The sequence below is a fragment of the Acinonyx jubatus genome, chromosome D2 (assembly GCF_027475565.1).
Source record: "Acinonyx jubatus isolate Ajub_Pintada_27869175 chromosome D2, VMU_Ajub_asm_v1.0, whole genome shotgun sequence".
Lineage (NCBI taxonomy): Eukaryota > Metazoa > Chordata > Mammalia > Carnivora > Felidae > Acinonyx > Acinonyx jubatus.
The window spans coordinates 11,752,836-11,772,399 of NC_069393.1; the positions used below are offsets into that span (position 1 = coordinate 11,752,836).

The following is a 19,564-nucleotide window of genomic DNA, read 5'->3' on the forward strand; positions in this document are numbered from 1 at the left end:
CCCTGTGTTAATACAAAATGACATACTTGATCTAGTTTTATACATCTTGTTGTAAATGCACTGATAATGATATTCTGTCATCTGCTTTTGAAATTTACATTTGCCTGCTGTATGTTTAATAGACCACTTATTTTTCTAACCTGAATTGTTTGATGTAAGCCCCTTGTATGTGATTAATCTCTTAAAAAGCAGAAACTTAAAAGTATAGGTTATACACACCTTTCAAACCTAGAATACTGTCATAGTGCTTCCAGGTCAGAACACCACCTGGATACCAGAACACAAGATATGCAATGTTTTGCTCATATTGTGTGCATTGGGACCTTCAGATCATTTTCTCTAAGATGAATTCATGATACAGATTCCTCAGTTAAAAAAGTAATTTTAGGGGTGCCTGGGTGGCTCAGTCGGTTAAGCAGCTGACTTCGGCTCAGGTCATGATCCCGCAGTCTGTGAGTTCGAGCCCCGCGTCGGGCTCTGTGCTGACGGCTCAGAGCCTGGATCCTGTTTCAGATTCTGTGTCTCCCTCTCTCTGACCCTCCCCCATTCATGCTCTGTCTCTCTCTGTCTCAAAAATGAATAAATGTTAAAAAAAAAATTAAAAACAAAAAGTAATTTTATACCCCAGTAAACGTTTCGCTAGCACGTCTAAACTAAGAAATAATGTTGATGCTTTAAAATAATAGTGCTTGCTTGAAGCTTGAAAATCTGTTTCACAATGTTTCAACAAAGGAAGAAATCTAGCTCCTAGGAATGGCTATTATTACAATGACAACATATAACAGTAGCTACTGTATATTAAACTAAGTGCCAGACATTTTACAAAGCTCCCTAACACCACCACAACTGTATAAGACACACACTATCACCTCTGTTTCAAGGGTAAGAAAACAATCCCAGTACACATAATTATCCTGTCCAAAACTAGGACCTGAACCTAAATGTGACTTTGATTCTAGAGCTTTACACTCCAGTGTCCTGGGTTTCATTAACAGTACACAAACTAACAAGGTAATATGAAACAGGTCACCACCTCTTAGAACACAGTTTTTCCCATCTATGAAGAATTGCCAAAGTTTAGAGTAGAACAGTGCTTCGTTCTGGGAAACTTGATTGTAAGTAACGTATTAAAAGTAGTGATGCATGAACCACAGAATCCTTGAGAATAATACGAAGCAGACAACTGATATTGTTCTCTCTGCACAGCATCCTTTCCCCTTTGGGAAGCTATCATTACCCCTATGGTTTCGGGGAAGTCAGGTGGACTGTCTTCTTCAGCTTTAGATAAATGTCCCAAGCGTCTGGCCAGAATGTTTGGTTCGGGGATGCATACATGCTCTAATCCAGGTAAATCAGCAGCCAATCTAGGAATTTCTGCTCATATTATAGCTCTCTTCCCATTGTAGTTATTAAAGTAAACCTTGCTATTATTGCAGAGAGCCTGCCTAAAAATAAAGCATATACACAGGAAAGGAGAGAGTTGAGAGAAAGAGAGATTCTGGACAGCATCTATGTCCAGGCCAGAGCTTTTATGGTAATATAATCCCATATAAATGTCTCCTTGGTTTAAGCTTTGTTAAGTTGGGCTTATGACAGAAAACTGAAAGCATGCTAATATAATATAGCTTTTTTTTTTTTAAGTTTCTATTTCTACTTTGGGGCTCAAAACAAGAAGAATACTTTGCACAGAAGAAGACAGTAATGTAGAAAGAATACTGTATTTGGGGTGCCTGGGTGGCTCAGTTGGTTCAGCATCTTACTGTTAATTTTGGCTAGGTCACGATCTCACAGTTCATGAGATCGTGCCCCGCATCAGGCTCTGTGCTGACAGCGCGAAGCCTGCTTGGGATTCTCGCTCTCCCTTGCTCTCTCACTCTCTGCCCCTCCCCCACCCGCATGTTTGTGTGCACTCTCTCTAAATAAACAAACATTTTTTTAAGAAGAAAGAAAAAAAGAATACTGGATTTGAGATTAGGAGGTATAGTTTTGAGTCATTACACAGGCAGATGAAATGACCTAGGACAGACTGATTTCTACAGATCTACTTGGTCATTTATATCACAACAGGTCTGAACTAAGTCATTGCTAGAGTTCTTCAGTGTATAAAGAGCTTATAATTTTATGAATATATAGACTGTATAACAGGCTTAAATATCATGCATAAAAGGAACACAGTTTAGCCCAGAAGAATTAATGTGTTAGAAAAAATAAGAATGTTACATTAGGAGTTTGTTTTGTTTTGTTTTACTGAAAATGAGGAGAATTGCAGTTTATTTTAAATGAGGAGAAAATGAGAAAATTTTATTAGGTTATCATATGGGGAAAGTTAGTAACTAATTAGAAAAAAAACTAACCTGATTATATGATGAGGACATAAAAAATTCAGTCCTCAGAGAAACTAGAAAATTTCCTCTTCTTGGGATCACTTAGAATAAAGTTAATATTTATTATTTCTTGAGAGTTTAAGTCTTCATTACATAAGCTAATGAAGTCACATACAAAGATCATTAAAGGAACTTTATCTCTAATAACAGCTTTGAAAGCAACACAAAAAAGAACTCTGAAGCTCAACACAAAAAAGAACCTTTCCTAAGGTTTAATCCAAGCAAACAATGATCAATGCTTACTTTACGTGCCACCATTCTAGAAGTGGGGAAGGCAAGGGAGAGAGGAGTGGCAGAAATTCGGGGTACATCTGTCATATAACAAAAGTTTGCTTCTTTGATTTCCGAAATTTAGGGATCTTTCCCAAATACATCCTTACCAGCATTAGCAGGACACTTTAGCTCTTTACTCACAGTTTATAATACATACTGTGAGCTGACTCGGATTCAGATTCATAAGGGTAAGTGTGGGCTGGGAAGCACAGGACTAGATGGGGGCCAAGCCTGCAGATGCTCAGGTGAGCCGGGGGCAGGGGGTGGGGGGCGGGGGGAGGATCACTGGCAGCTTGTTTTAGCATAATCTGCCACATACTCCTAAAGTGACAGGATCAACTATGCAAAGGAATGACCTTTAGGGAAGTGCAACCCAGTTGCCTTCTTACAAATTAGCCCATAAAAGAAGGACCCTTCTTTCCCTCCAGGGGTTATCCTGTTCTCAGAAAACATTTTTCTTCAGAGGACGTTATCAGTTGTACTTTGACTTCTCTGCAACAGTCAAAGCCCGGAGTGTTATTTGGGCAGTACTAACACAGCGGCACATTTTATGGTCGCCTGGCACCCACCCACCGCTGTGCCATCGAATCTGCCCCAAGTCTGCTGAGAAAATGGCAAGATGGCCCCCGATTATTTTGGGAGTTTCTCTGCCAAGTCCACAAATTCTTCACTAAAACATGACACCTGGCTCTTCTTTCTCCAAAACAAGGGAGAGTAGGAGTAGGGGGGTGGAGGGAAGGGAGGGGGAACAAGAGGAGGCGAAGGAGGGGGAAGGGGGGGAGAAAGAGGAGGAGGAGGAGAAACAATACACTCGCCTGTACACGTCACCAGAACACAATTTTCTTCAGCTTCTTAATGCTTCTCTACAAGTGAAATTAAGGATATAAACAAAGTAACACTAAAGATAATGTTTTAATAAAAGTAATCCTATATAAACTGAAAAGCTGGTAACAAATATATGTACCTCTTGTAATGATGGATCACAATTTTAAAACTGCACATCTACGGAGAGTTTGTCAAATCTCTCTTCACCTCTACAGAGAAAGACAACTGATGCTATTGGTCAGATCATGAGGACTAAAGGGAAATACTGCAAGAGGGTAAATTTTTAGCAGATGTTTCAAGAATAAAACCACTTTGGATAATCAACTCTGTTTATTATAAGACACTTCCCCAGAAGAACCCCACGGTTGTATAACAATAGCTTTACCATGTTCAGCTCAGCTCAGCTCATTTCTTACGATGAAATCATATTCATTAAAGGTTAACAATATATTATTTCGCTAGGACTGCAACCAATAGGTAAGCATGTGATATATTATTGGAAAGTTTTTAGACAAATTTCAAAGATTTAAAGGCAGCTGGCAGCATTATATCTATAAGACCCGCAACTTCAAGCTGCCTTTTTTCTACTTGAGCCAGGGGCCACTCAATGCCCAAACATCAGCAAAAATGGGTATGAACTGATGAGCCTTGTCAAAATAGGCCTATTTCAACAGTATTACATGACCTTTCAGGAGAGCTGGTTGCTGTACAGAGATTAATTCTGAACAGTCTCAAAATTCTTTTGCAGTTCTGGGACAGTAGAGAAAAAAAGTTCAACAATGTGTCAGGAGACTCAACTTTTACTCTGAATGCTATTATTGTTTTGTTTTTTTTTAATGTTTATTTATTTTTGAGAGAGAGAGAGAGAGAGAGAGAGTCAGAGCATGAGCAGGGGAGGGGCAGAGGGAGGGGGGACACAGAATCCGAAGCAGGCTCCAGGATCCGAGGTGTCAGCACAGAGCCCGACGCGGGGCTCAAACTCACAAACCACGAGATCATGACCTGAGCCGAGGTGGGACGCTAACCAACTGAGCCACTCAGGCACCCCTATCATTAACTGTTTGAATCACCTTTAATCAAAGCACTTCATCGTTCTGGGAAATCAGTTTTATCATTTTTGAAATAGGAAAAAAATCCTACCAAAAAAAATTCATAATCTTATGCCCACAATCTTTATCCCTTTAATCTAGCTTTCTAATGCTATTTGAACATAAGATGCAAATGGAACCATTTGTAAAATACAACTTCATCAACAGCATCTGCTCATAAATTTTTTTTGCCTTTTTAAATATACACAGAAATAAAGGTAAGAGCACATTAGCATACTTCTTTAGACCCTGTGACTAATTCACCCAAAAAAGGTCTGTAAACATTAATTAATCATGAACTAATAAGCACAACAGATCTTGATGATTTGACTCCAAGATGCTAAAAGTGATCAACTTTGGCTAAATTACTTAACTCTGAGTCTTGATATAATGTAACAGCCAAACATGACAATTTTACGGAGTACACAGAACTCCATCCTCTATTAGCCCGCTTCCTCCTCCTGGGGGAGATCCTAACCTCGAAGAGGATGAAGAAAGCAGTGTGCCTGTAGCGGTTCTGCTGATGATGTGGGGACTATCACATTCTAGGACATACCGCTTTTTATTTTCATAAGCACTTCTCTCGCGACCTTTGCACCCTGGCCCCTATTTCACAATAATATCCCACGGGCCTTGCCATTTTACCAAATCTCTACAGAAAAACAGAATTGAGAATATTTATCAGATTGTGAGGACTAAAATATCTTTCCAAAGACAAATTAAAACCTGTCCTTTTTGTTCATGAAGACTTCTCTTGGATCTAAGTTAAACTGTTTGAGTGTCCTTGGGTTATACTTTTATCCCAGAATATGATGGGACAGACTATCCCAAGTACTTCTTACATGGCTGGTTCTCACTATCAGAAGCATTTAGCCAACTCTCCTGAAGAAGCCCTACATCAGACCAGGTACATACGTATATGTGCATGGGTGAGTGTGGAGAGGAGGGAGAGAAGCGGGAGGGAAAGAGACACTGGGTGAGAGCACCGCTTGATTAGGAAAGGCTAGACAGACTATTACCAAAAAACCTTAAGTACTCCCACCTCAAAATCCCAATGGTTATGAATGTCAAACAAACAAGAAAGTCACAGATGAACGTGGCAAAGGCAAATACTTTGGAAACAGTCAAACACGTTTGGAGCTCGCAACAGAAAATAATACCGTTGCAGTATCTCTAGTGACCAATTTTACCCAATCCAAAAAAACTGACCTCTTTTTCTAAAACTACGAAGCAGGGCATGAAAAGACTGGAAATACCACTTCCGTTCAGAATAGGATGATGACACCTCCCTTTAGCCAGCTACTAGTTTTCATCAAATACACGCATGCTAACACAACCAAAGAATAATTTATTTTGGAATCCTCTTTGGAAACTTCAGGGGACATTAACATTTTCAAAATGGTGAAGTTTCCTTGCCCCAAAAACACTGCTGAAGAAATCGCAGTGTTCCACAGACAGACAGTACCCCTTAATGCCTGGCAAGACATCTGGTTTCGTTGCTCTGGTAAAGACAGAGCTCTGCATGTCACCGTGACTCACCGCCCTGTTCACGGCTGTGCACTGGGGTGCAAGACTCTACCGTCAATCCTGAGAGAAATCTTATCTATTGTTGTGAAAGTGCTCTACTGCTCCATGAATGCCAAGCCTTGAATCACAGCCTGAGCAAGAGGATCTGTCATGAAAAGTCTACTGTTGTGAAAATTGCCAAATTCAGGAGAGCCAAGACTTTCAATCAAGGGCTTCTCGAGAGGTTTTGTCAAGAAGTGGGAGCAATTATGAAATGCTTTGCTACACATAAACTCACTGGTTTCAGAAGACAAATTCCATAGTCAAAAATTTTAACTGCTGTTAACTAGATAAAATACAAACTCATTTACACAGTCTAACTCTCCAAACTAAACTTAAAACTAAAATGTGAAGTCATAATCCTTTCCTTCCCTAACATAGCCTTATGCCAAGATCTTGCCAAAAATGATCTCATTAACTAAAGGCAAAGAAAATGAGGTAACACGAATTTATCTGGAGAGAATTCTTATTTTTTGACACAAGCCTACTTTCATCCGAGAAAAGAATCTAACGGATTCCATCTACTCTCTCACTCTTTAGTGAGACAGGGTTTTAAGTAATTGTTTTCAACAAAAACAAAGTCAAAATTGATTGGATATCAGAGATCACATAAAAGTTGTCAGGCAGGGGCACCTGGGTGGCTCCGTCAGTTGGGCGTCCGACCTCGGCTCAGGTCATGATCTCACTCCTGGTGAGTTCAAGCCCCCCCCCCGTCGGGCTCTGTGCTGACAGCTCGGAGCTCAGAGCCTGGAGCCTGCTTCAGATTCTGCCTCTGTCTTTCTGCCCCTCCCCTGCTTGCTCTCTGTAACCCCCCCCCCCCCACTTCAAAATATAAACATTAGGAAAAAAATTGTTTTTAAGTTGTCAAGTAAAAGATGATGACATAGTTTTGATGTATTATTTAAAATCTAAATAACAGCAGCCCTTTCATTAAAACTTACTATTGAACAGAATTAAGCCTTAGTTTTATTTCATTTGTTACCACTTGATCTACTCATCATTCTCAAGTAGTGAGTGGTCACTGCTTTTCGCATTTAAAAAAGGGACGTAATTCTTATGAAGACTCCTTTTGTTTTCCACGTTAAGAAAAATTTCAGTGCAATTAAAAACTATAAGCCAAATTTTATGTTCATGTATAGCATGAACATTTTTAGGGAGAGACCATTTATAGCTTTCATCATATTTTTGGAAGGTATGTTAGCATAAACACTTACAGAGCCACTAGCTTAAATCTAGTGCTCTGGCTCCATATTATACAGCTCTTCTATTTTCATTTTAAATTCTTTTTACTGGACTTCCTTCCCACAACCAAAATGCCTCCTGCTCATCGACCCTGTTCTCAGCTCCTACCACTACTTGTGCAACTGTACTTTGACTTGACCTGTTTCTCTGTGGTCTTCTTCCCATGCATTCTCTTTTCCCTGTGCTGCCCTGCATTTATTGGCTTCAGTGTAGAACAATTTATGTCTACATTTTTCATCAGTAAAAGCAACAATTTCCCTCCAGATGAAAGAGTGAGCCGAAGTAAAGAGCGCAGGCCTTCCGCCCTCCACTCCAAGACTCAGGCCACTGCTCTCATCCCAGGTATGTGCAACATACAGAAGTGTAAGGCACTGCCATAATCAACGTTCACCAAAATCAAGCACTAACGTAAGATTCAAATTTATAAACGAGGAGAATAAACAGTACTCTGACATCCTCAGATGCAAATAAAAAGTCACGAGGGCAAATAAAACAAGAAATGAGGAAGGAGAAAATAAACCAGCAATCAATGCAACTACCTGGCTAAAATGATGGAAATGATCACTTATGTTTCTGTTTGGAAGCTGAATTAAAAAGAAATCAGCTTAAACTGGAAGAGAGCCTTCCTGATTGTAAACATTACTAAAACTAGAAAAAAATCTTCACATAAAGTTTGATGGAACGGGTTTTTCTCTCTCTCACTGGAGCATCTTAGGTTTTTCCTTCTCAGAGACGCAGAACTGTACAAAATCTCTTTGTAAGAAATATAAACATATTTTATCGCACTTGCCACCCAAAGAAATGAATCCCTTGAAAATCACTGTGAAAGCTCTCCCAAGAGTTTGTATCTTCCTCTCAAACATACTACACAGATTAAGTGTGTCACTGATTTTCAACAGTCTTTAATCTTCTGAATAACAGAAGAACCTTTGACTAATCTTAATCATAACTGTATTTATGAACATTCATATTAAAGAATGGTTTTCATGTACTGTAAAACTAGGTAATGGCATCCAAGTTATTATCCAAAGACATTTTCTTCTCAGGCAACGTTCAGAAGTATCAAGCTTACTTTTGATCAATGTACTGCTTTGTAAGGATTTTATCACACCAAATACCCAATACACTTACTAGCATGATATGATAATGCTTAGTTAGCATCAACAGAAAAACTGCAAGAATCCGTCATTTGCTCATACGACGGCTAAGGCAGGAACTGATTTCAGTGTTCAGAATAAAGAAACGAGGGCTACCAACCAATTTTTTAAAAACCTGTTTTCCAATAAATTCTCAGATCCAGGAAGAAGAAAGAACATCAAATATAACTTAATATAATGTATTACCTTTTTGTCTCTGGTCCTTACTTCCCCATAGAAATCTAGGGCCTCTTGTGCCTTTAAAAATTTGCCCCGATGCAATAAATATGCACAAATCATTACACCAGTTCGTCCCTTTCCAGCTTTACAGTGAATTGCTGCAACATGATTGTCATCTTCACTGAGCCATTGGTCAAGATCTTCACAAAAGGGTTTGATAAGTTCCAGCTGCGGTGGGTTATGGTCTTCAAAAGGATACTGTGCAACTGTGTAAAAAGATCACCTCAGAATGAGAAAAGCGGCCTTCCTGAATTGCTTCTTAAAAGTAGGTTAACTTCAGAATCGTTGCATATAAGCTTAACAGATGTTTAGAAGGAAAACTAAACTCCAGAGAAAAATACTCGTCTGACGATTTTCCAATTTTTGAACAGAAAACAGTCTCTCATTAATTTTTAAACCTATGCACTAGACAGAGAGGCCGATTATTTCCCCCCATGACCAAGAGGAGACTGCTCTGGAGAGCAAGCACAAGTCACAACGGGTCAGAGGGAGAGGAGGACCCGGAATGTCACACAGGTTTCCTGTCAGGGCTCTCAAGGCATTTTCTGACAAAACGAGTAATAACGCTTATACTATTACATCATCACAAATATACATTCCAAAGAAAGTATCAATTACCAATAAATCAACACTGGAAAGGACTGCAATTTGCAATGCATATAATAAAAATGCAAAGTGTGCTATTTAAAGATGGCCTTGCAGGAGCACCTGGGTGGCTCAGTCGGTTAGGCGGCCGACTTCGGCTCAGGTCATGATCTCACGGTTCCTGGGTTCGAGCCCCACGTTGTACTCTGTTCTGTTCTGACAGCTCGGAGCCTGGAGCCTGTTTCAGATTCTGTGTCTCCCTCTCTCTCTGACCCTCCCCCACTCATGCTCTGTCTCTCTCTCTGTCTCAAAAATAAATAAACATTAAAAAAATAATAATAAAATAAAGATGGCCTTGCGAATGTTAGTGTTGTACATACTACATGGGATTTTAAAGGCATTTACAAAAGAAACTGAAAAAAAGCCACTTATAAAAAGGTGTACAATTGTAGTAAAGTTTATCAAATGAAATTTCAGGTCTTTTCGTATGGGTTATAAAAACCCAAAATTTCTCTGTTCCCTATAGTCAGTCAGAGTTGAGAGTTCTTTTTTAACTTGCCTAGAAATAGGATTTTAAACATATCCCTATTAAATTCTGTCTTACTGGTCGCTGCCTCGGGTCCACTCGACTAAGATCCTTAAAAATCCTGATTGAATCCAGAGGATATAATGATCTCTGTGTCATCTAAATATGTGAAAAGTATGCCTTCTAATTTCAGTCAAGTCATTAATAATGTGGAACAGGATTTGATCAATTAAGTCCTCCCGTATGTCAGGTGAGCTCTTCTGGAAGACACGACTTCCATTACAAGGAGTCATCAGGACAGCTTTCACCTGGCCATCGGTCTGGCTGTACTATCATTCCATCTTCATCTTCCCAGTGGCACCCAAAAACATCCAGGAGAATCTGTTAAACATCTATTTAAAGCTAGACGAACCTTGACCAAAACACGCTTTGCCTAGTAAGCAGCAGCCGAAGTCATGAAAAAGGAAAAATTCTTAGTGAGTATGTCCTGGCTTCACAGCCATTAGTGCTTCTGAATTCTCCAACCAGCTGTCTGAAAGTCCATTCTAGATTTTCAGAAGGGATCCCGGCGTCTACCTTCTCCTGACTATCACGGCAGGACCTGCCAAGCCTCTCCACTCTCCAGGTCTCTCATGGCCCAAGGGGTTCCACAAACACAGAGGAAGCTCTATGTAGACTTGGAGACAGGATTCATTACACCTGGAGAAGAACTCACTTAAAGCAGCTCCCTGCTCTCATCTGTCAGGTTCCTCTTGTCCGTATTTGTCATATCTTTTCCCCCCTTTTAGGTTACGTTCAACAGAATTATTAAGTTGATCTGCTTTCTTCCTATAATCTATAATCTCTCACTATTACACCAAATGTCTCCAGCAGTAGGTCTACCCCTCTCTTTACTGTATTGTTAGTCTAGGGATTTCTCCAAATTCTTAGTCTACTCTGGGATTAGCCTTCCTACTAGTTAGTACCGGCAGGTTTATAGGATACTTGCTTCCCAAAACACAACAGCAAAATTAAATTTGTTTTGCAAATTTTTTAAGACCATCTTTAAGATAAATATTTATCTCACTTAATAATGAGATTATTCATCACTGCTATGACAGTAAGATTTAGTCTACTGGTTTTAAGTTATATAACATAATACATTGCTCTGCAGTTAATACCTACCTCTGCAGTTAAATTTGGCGGTATCATAATGTCTTTCAGCACACCTAAAAGAAAAGTTTAAATGTGATCTAAAGTTATCTTTTACACTTGTGAAAAAAAATACAGTAGCAAACATTTTTCTGAACTTTTATAATGGACCACACATCATGCTGTTTTGTATTAACTATTTCTTTCAATCCTAGAAATTCTATGAAGTAGGTACTGATATTATCCCAATATTTTACAATTAAGGAAACCAAAGCTTAGAAATGTTAAGTGTATGCAATTATAGCTTATGCACTTGCTTACAAAACATGTGATGCCACTAATATGCAACATTGCCAATTCAGCCGCATCTCCACCTTCAAATTTCCTGGATGGACATTTTGCATGCTAATGGAATCTATTTTTGATTTCACAAGTATATAGAAACAACTAACTAGTTTCAATATTATCCTTACCTCAGAGTTGCACATACATACTGTTCTCAAACTATTAGTTAAAAAGATAAATTTTTTAAATAGTAAAATTATAAGGGCAAAGAAAACGTAACGGAAGAAAGTGAATGATGCTAATCTACTAAAAAACAACAGTTAACTAAAAATTTTTTTAAGTCAGACCTTTCTCTCTTTAGAAAAGCCCAAGGTCATCTTTTTCAATAATCTCTCAGGTTACAAGTTTTAATTAAAGTCTCAGAGTCATGAAGGAATAATAAGTAAAATAAATATAGAATAGTAAAATGTTGACCTAGCACTACTTAGAGCATGCTAAAGCTGTCTTTTTAACAGTAGTGACATGTTTATCATCACGCACTGACTTACTTATGATTAACAGACTGTATTTATAAACCTTTAAGAGGCTCCAAAAGGGACCCTATACTTTAGTTTGTGGTAAGCAGCATCGTGGTAACTACAACAGCAGTTATAACCAAACCACATTTTTTAAAAAAATCATATAAAACAAAAACTTAGCATTTTAAAACAAATAAGGGCCTATAATCCCTTAATCTCCAATTCCAAAACCCCCAAACTTGGAAACATCTAACACTTTCTGTTAAATATACAGCAAACTCAATTGTAGCAGAACCTGACCTGAGTTAATGATACTGTATGCCCTCTTTAATTAATGCCCTTGGAGTGAAGAGTCAAACACCTCATGTTATGTACTTGCTCCAGGTATCATGTAATACAAAGTATCTGCTTTCATGGTACCCTTCTGCAAAACGAAAAATTCTGAATCCCAAAACACAACTGGCCCCAAGAGTTTCAAATACGTGACTGTAGACACGTATCTTACATTTAAGAAATCCTATAAGTATCTGTATAGTTCCTCTAAACAGTTTTAAATCCAAATCCACATTAAAGTGAACTAATTATCAACAAATTAGAATCCAGTAGTTTCTAATTCGTCAGACCTGAAATAAATCAGCTTTCATACTACTGCTTAAAATAAAACTTTTCCCCTTTTTTGTATAATTTAGTATATTGAGTTTCACTCAAAAAAATTATTTAGCTATGACATATGCACATATATGTATCCTTACTAAATAATTTCATACTCACTCATAAAAAACGTGACAGGTGCGAGGAAGACTGACCAAGAAAAAAGTCACATTTTATACTTTCTTTAGTACAGGTTAAAGAAGAGGTCTGGTAAATAGTGAAGAATCCATAATGGAATATTTTATAAGGAATCATGCAAAGACAGGATTTAGGTGCAGGGACAAGGAACAACCTAGGAAACAATTCTAAGAAGCTGGTCTCATGGCAGCACAACCTTAGTTCGCTAAAATTCCCGTGCTTTTTCAGGAGCTCAAATGTTTGGTTCCACAAACATTGCTGAAGAACTACCTTCATAAACTGATTCTCCAATGTTACCGTTAAGAGGAAGAAGTGGAAATAATGAGCAACTACATGTCTACCAGATGCGCACACCTTCCAAAGGAGTTTCCGAGTTTTTTAATTCATAGTCACAGCCATATAATCTCCAATTTATATATGAGAAAGCAAAGATTTAGAAGAGCATCGAAAAACTTGCCCCAAACCACAACGTGCAAATCAAAGATCCAGGACTTAAGCACAATACTTGTGATTACAAGTCAAACTCCTTCCAGCACTGTGCCATAGGAATATTTATATTCTTATACATAAGAAAAAATAGAGAACGGTTTTAAAAACAAAAGCAGTAACAAATTTTACTCAGAGTCAGCCTTCCTATAAAAGTGATATTTGGCACAAAAGATAGAACCAACAAAGAGTGATCATGAAAAAGTTATGAAAATCTCTGCAGGTATGGACGAGGCGTATGTGAGAACATATACTGGGACCCGTAGTGATGAAAGTGATCTGCAGGAGGGTTGCTAGGGTAAGAATGAGGACTCTCTTCTTAATCACAACCTTCTCTAATAACTGCACGCACATCACACACGCACGCACACACACCCATGAAGCTCCTCATAGCTTTTGTGTGTTATGTTAGTTGATAACACAAGTTTCTCAACAAACCAAAACTGAAGATACATAAATGGAAAATGGGATTTGACTAAGACAAGTATTAGGTAAATCTGACCATTTATACTTTCTTATAATTAAAATTAAATTAAAAGATACCATTTTTTAAAAATCTTCACTTTATGTAGGCTTATATGAGACAAGAGAGATGAAGAACCTTAGTTTTTAGTGAAGCAGTAGACAGAATGTGAAGAAAGAGATAAGATTACTAGGAAAAACTTCCAGAGAAGTGAGATTTGAAGAATCAGCTAGGCATGGAGATCTCTTCTGTAACTCTCTTAACAAAGCTATCCCTGTTTTACAAAAGAAAACTTGAGATAATTAACAACAGCTAAAGATTTACCACAAAATGATGGAGAGCTGTATGTCAAACAGTGTCCACAGTGAAATACAGCAACCTTTTTAAAAATTAGTATCCAGTGAACATTTAAGCTCCTCAAAGGCAAGAACTATATTATGCCTTCATTCCCTACCTGCCCCCTTCACCTCCTACACCCACCCACATACCTGCTATAATAGAGGAACATACAAGAATGAAATACACACACCTGCACAAAACAAACTAATTTACTAAGTATCATTATACCCAAATTTGATTAATGATACGAGGCAAAATTTTGTTCCTTCTTAAAATAACTTACTGAATGCTTGATAATATAGAGATATAAACAGGTACGATCATTTAAAAAGTCCGCATTACAAACCGTTCTTCACCCACATGCCGTAATTGCCATAAAAAGTTTAATATGCCATTAATATACATATGTCTAGAGTAAATATTTTAAGATCTTTCCATTTATATATGTTCGCAAAAACATACATCACAAGTAATTAACATCCCCAAAATAAAAGCAATAAAAGAGAAACATCTGCTGCTAGCCAGACTCACTTACCCAGAGCCAGAAATATAAACAGGTAGAAAGAAGGTGTAGAATGAAAAGTGACATCAGAAATCACAACATGCTACAAGTTGGTAGTTCTAGAAACTTCTGAAGTAAGTGAAATTTGGGGAGATTAAAACAAACAAATAACAACAACAACAAACCAGAAAGGAAAATACTGGCATAAATAGTGGATGGTCTGCTACCATATGTACCTGTGTGACCTTGTTCAACTCACTTAACTTCTCTAGGCCTCAGATTCCCCATCTGTAAAATGAGAAGGTTGGACTAAATGATCTCTTTCAGGTACTTTCCAGTTCTGAAAAGTCTATGATTCCATTACACGGAGTGGGAAAGGGGAATTGAAATACATATACCAAAAGCTACTCTCCACTGATAACGAGAGTTCATTAACTGTGGGATCCAATGTTTAGAAATACAAAAACAAACAGGCAGCCAAGTCCCCAGACGAGCTCCTGAAAGCCACCTTTAACCAAAATAATGCCAAGTGATCCACAGTACTGACAGTGCAAGCCTAGGTCCTAAACTCTGGAAGCAGGAAGCCACTGAATACAGGAATGAAAAGAATTTCCTTCCCTTTCTTTGGATATAATGTTGAATTCAAATAAATTTTTGAAAAAGGCAGAATATGTCTTTGGTATCTTTCTCCCTTCCATCTGGAATTCTAAATGCCTTATCTTGAGAGTCTAAACCCGAAGTAACTCAGTGGACTGAAGCTTTTGACAGTTCTTGTCGTGTGTGTGTGTGTGTGTGCGTGCGTGTGTGTGTGCGTGCGTGTGTGCGCGCGCTTTTTTTTAAACTTAGCTTCTGAGTCTAGTTATTCAAAAAATATAAAAACCTTTGTGGTTTTTATTTTCCTACATGGAAACACTATGGCATCTGCAACAAGGCTTGCTACAGGAGGTTAATCAGTACAAGAGAAAAATATATGCACAGATCATTTGTAAGCTGGGGCCCACCAAAACTTAAGTCTCTACAGCACGTTTACTTTCTTCACCTTGTTATCTATTACCGCCACACCCGCCCCCCACCCCCAACACCTACCATAATCTGACCGTAATGGATTATCTGCCATATTCTAAACACTATTATGCCAACAAGGTCCTTATGTGCCCCTCTCTCTGCCTGCAATGCCATTTCCCTAACCTGAGGCCTGCGGGACAGGCCCCATGGATTCTTTCACCCCAGCCCAAACATGCCTTTCTTTATGAAAACTTTCCTATGGAGTACAATTACTATTTCCACTGTTGCCCACACAGCTCTCGTCTACACAACAGTCACCTCTTTTGTAATAGTTTGTCCACCTATCGCATTAGACTATCAACTACCAGAGACTGAAACTCTAATTCACCTCTGAACTACCACCCAGTTTTACAATGCCTAATGTGGCAAGCACTGCATAAACGTTTGCTTCTTTGTGAATTTGAGGAAATTAGTGAAAAGTTACAAAGAGAAACAATAATGGTGTCTACTTCACTCTCAGGTCTTCTGAGGTCTTATCAGAACAGAAAGATCACTAAATTAAAGATAGAAAAGCAAATCTCACAAGCTGACAAGGCAGACATCCTTTTTGGTGAAGATTTAAATGCCTATGGAAGGTAGAAAAGAATCTTGCTCCACATTTGATTAACAAATTTTACAAAAATTGTGACAGTGAATTAGTAAACGTAACTTCAGATTAAAAATTTTTGTTGCATAATTTACAGACATCACATAAGAAAAATAAAAACCAGGTAGGAAAATAACACATTTTATATGCCATTTTTAAAACGGTAGGAAATGGTCAATATTTTGGGAAGGAATAATAGTCTTCAAGGGCAAAAGTGATAAAATATTTTCTTCCCATTTTTTTGTGTTTTCCCTTTTTACATCCTTACTCACAAAGTCAAAAAGAAAAACAAAAGGTTAAAGAGAAGACGAGCTAGCTGTACAAAGTGGGCAATCCTTACATCCTGCCCGAGACAAGAGAAACCACCCAACTCAACAGTTGTAGGTAACTTATTAATGGTACCTACGAGCTAGAGATTACCCTAATAGCTGTTTCAATCAAATGACCTTAAAGACACAGAATAAACAAAATTACACCCACTCTGAAGCATCCCTCCATGGAAGATGTTATTAATGCTTTAACAGAAAAGCTCTGCTGTAAATTACGCTTCAAGTTACTGCATGGTTATTGGCTCAAAGATGGGCTGGATTCCAAGTCACTTAAAGCAGATCAAGTAATGTGAATGTGTGCCAACATTGTTTTGACCTCATCACTACACTTTCTGAGTGACCTAACAATGCTCTTAATCAGACATCTTGGACTAATTGTTTTAGGAACACAATTCTGTTAAAATATATCTTTAACTCTACCTGATTCTAACAAGGAAATAACTTTCACTTAATAGTTAATTTTAGATGATATTTGCAAGCATACAAATAAAAAACATACTTACAGATTGTATATCTTGTAATGGTTTTTATGCTTTGAATCCAAAAACCTTAAAACAAAACAAACAAACAAAAAGCCACCATTAACAAAAATAAGCTAACATTTGAAATTACATTTATACTATTGAGAATACCTAAAGGAGAAATTCCATTTTTCCTAATCTCAAATACCATTTAAGAAAAATAAATAAATAAATTCCAGTAAATATTCTCTTCATGGATTTCAACTGGTAATCAGGTTACTCGTAAATAATTATTACATTACACAGGTTTATACAATCTGAAGTAACGACAGAGCTTGTCACAGAATAAATACTGTCATAACCTGTCTCCAGTCTAGGATTAGGAGGTCAAAGCATTAATAAATACGTCATTTAAAAGGCAGCATTAGCATTTAGCTCAAGTTCACCTAGCTCATGCAGGTGTGCAAGAAATAGTCACATGCAATCAAGCAACCTGAAAAACAACCCTGAAAATTCAGCCATCATTTTCTTTCAAACTAAAAACTTTTGATATTTGAAAGATACAAGTACTAACCAATAAGTCCATGCAAAGTTTTTAAAGTATGTTCACATATATATTCTCAGTTGACACTCACAAACATCTGAGAGAGAGAGAGCTCATTCACATTTCACAAATGAAGAAAGTAGATATCAAAGAAATTACACAACTTGCCCAAGGTTATACTGCTAGTAAGTCAAAGAATCCAGACCAAAGCCCTCTCCCTCCAGTTAAGAAACTGAACAACAATTACAGCCAACAAAAGCACTTACCACATTCATTTATCACACTGAAATACTTTATGCATATAAATTTGTTTACTCTTATAAGGTAGGTAACAGACGAGTTAGAAAAGTATAAGGCTGAGGATGTTTCGGGATAAATAGAAAAGACAAATGGAAAACAAAAGAGGAGATTTTAAAAAATTTTAAAGCCCAAAAAGTTTCAACATATGAATAGAAGTTCCAGAGAAAAGAAAACAAAAGGAGAAGAAATGCAAGATATAATTCAAGAAAAATACCCCAAACTGAAGGAGTTTCCAAAATGAAAGGATACAATGAGTATTCAGCAAAAATGATGAAAACAGACCCAAATAAAGGCATACATAGCTTAGTGAAATTTCTGAATACTGACAAGAAGAACCTAAGACCCTAGAAGCTGCCCAAGAGGAAACAGGTTTCATAAAAATAATCTGGAATCAGAATTACATCACCGTTTTTAATGGCAACACTAGCAGCTACAAAACAATTGCAGAAAACCTTCTGACTTTGAGGGAAAATTATTCCCAGCCTAGAATTCCATACCAAAAGAGACTATAAATCAAGCGTGAATATAGAATAAAGATATTTTTAAATAAGAGAAGTCTCAAGTAATTTTTCTGCCCACATAGTCTGTCTCAGGAAGTTACTAGAAGATATGTTCCACCAAAAGAAGGGTGGGAAACCATGAAAGATGACAATTCCAGGAACTGAAGAATCCAACTCATGAGAAGGGAAAAGAGAATTTCCAGAATGTTGGTGAAGAAAGTCTAGTTAACAACTAACCCAGATTAGGGTACATCAGAAGGCTCCTGAAGAAGATAAAATTGACATAATGCCAAATATGCTTGAACATGTTGAGAGATTTACACAGTTCAGGGATAAGAACATAGAAACTAAAGTTGAAAGAGAGAGAGAGAGAGAGAGAGAGAGAGAATTACAACTCCAGGGAAAACAAAATTTACTTAACTGTAAATGGTGTTTATCTAGTCATAATCACATAAAAACCAAAATTGATATAACCAAAATTACAATTTAATGAGCAAAAGAAGGGCTGAAAGTATGTGTGTGGTTGGGATGGAGGGGGAAAGAGTTCATAAACTTGGATGTGAAAAATCGTGTCACTCAGTAATACAAGCAGTACACAAGTAACTTTGTCACTAATTAAAATGATATATTTTTATGTCACACTACAGTTGTTGCAAATGTCAAAATATTATTATTTATAACCAACACTTAAAAATTAAGTCATTAGACTATAAGTAGATTTTATTTAGTGTGTTAACTATAATACGTCAAGTATTAGGTTTTGAATATTTTCTGATTACAATCAAAACTAACATAATAATGGCTCTCTATTGACATTCCTATACCAACAAAACATTTTCTCATGGATTTAGTATGACAAGATGGGTTCCTCTTATTTCTGCAGAGTCAGGCCCTCATTCTCTAAACCACTCAACAGTTTCTAGACCAGGCTCTTTCCTTGCATGGCCAGTGCTTCATCGAGGGCTCAGGTCACTAGTATTTATTTTGAATGGTATGCTTTCCTGTGTTCATTCCTTGATACCCATTCCTATCAATGTTACCTTTTATTTATTTAAGAGTATGGAGAGAACCCGTATTATATACTTGAAACTGTATTTATTTCCCTGGGATAAAATTATTTATGAACTATGGCTCCTGCCATCAAACTAATAATGGAGTAACTGAATCAATTAGAATAAGGGTTACCTGTGAGAAACAGAAAAAAGGCGAGGGGGGGGGGGGATTGCGGAGGTGGAGTTCATAAACAAATAGGCTACTGAATATATTAAATACACTATTTTCTCACATAAACTCCAGGATTAGCAGTCTACAGCTGGTAAGGTAGATGTTTCATAAAGGACTGGATAAAAGGATTTCATAAAAGGAATGTTCCATCATTTGTTTGGCCAATATGAGAGGCAG

General features: G+C 37.5%; 1 protein-coding gene across 3 annotated transcripts in view; it reads right to left on the minus strand.

Moving 5' to 3' along the window:
- Positions 1 to 19,564, minus strand: part of PTEN (phosphatase and tensin homolog) — a 91,837-nt gene that overhangs the window by 19,867 nt on the left and 52,406 nt on the right. Inside the window, exons 1-4 of one of the 3 annotated variants that reach the window (XM_027049877.2) lie at positions 19,449 to 19,467; positions 16,862 to 16,906; positions 11,030 to 11,073; positions 8,722 to 8,960 (exon numbers count right to left, since the gene is read on the minus strand). In XM_027049877.2, the coding sequence (XP_026905678.1) occupies positions 8,722 to 8,960; positions 11,030 to 11,073; positions 16,862 to 16,906; positions 19,449 to 19,450 (330 nt within the window). In that variant the 5' untranslated portion in view covers positions 19,451 to 19,467. Of the gene's footprint in view, positions 1 to 8,721; positions 8,961 to 11,029; positions 11,074 to 16,861; positions 16,907 to 19,448; positions 19,468 to 19,564 lie in introns of those variants that run through there. The other 2 variants (XM_053207352.1, XM_027049876.2) reach the window with 2 other exon arrangements.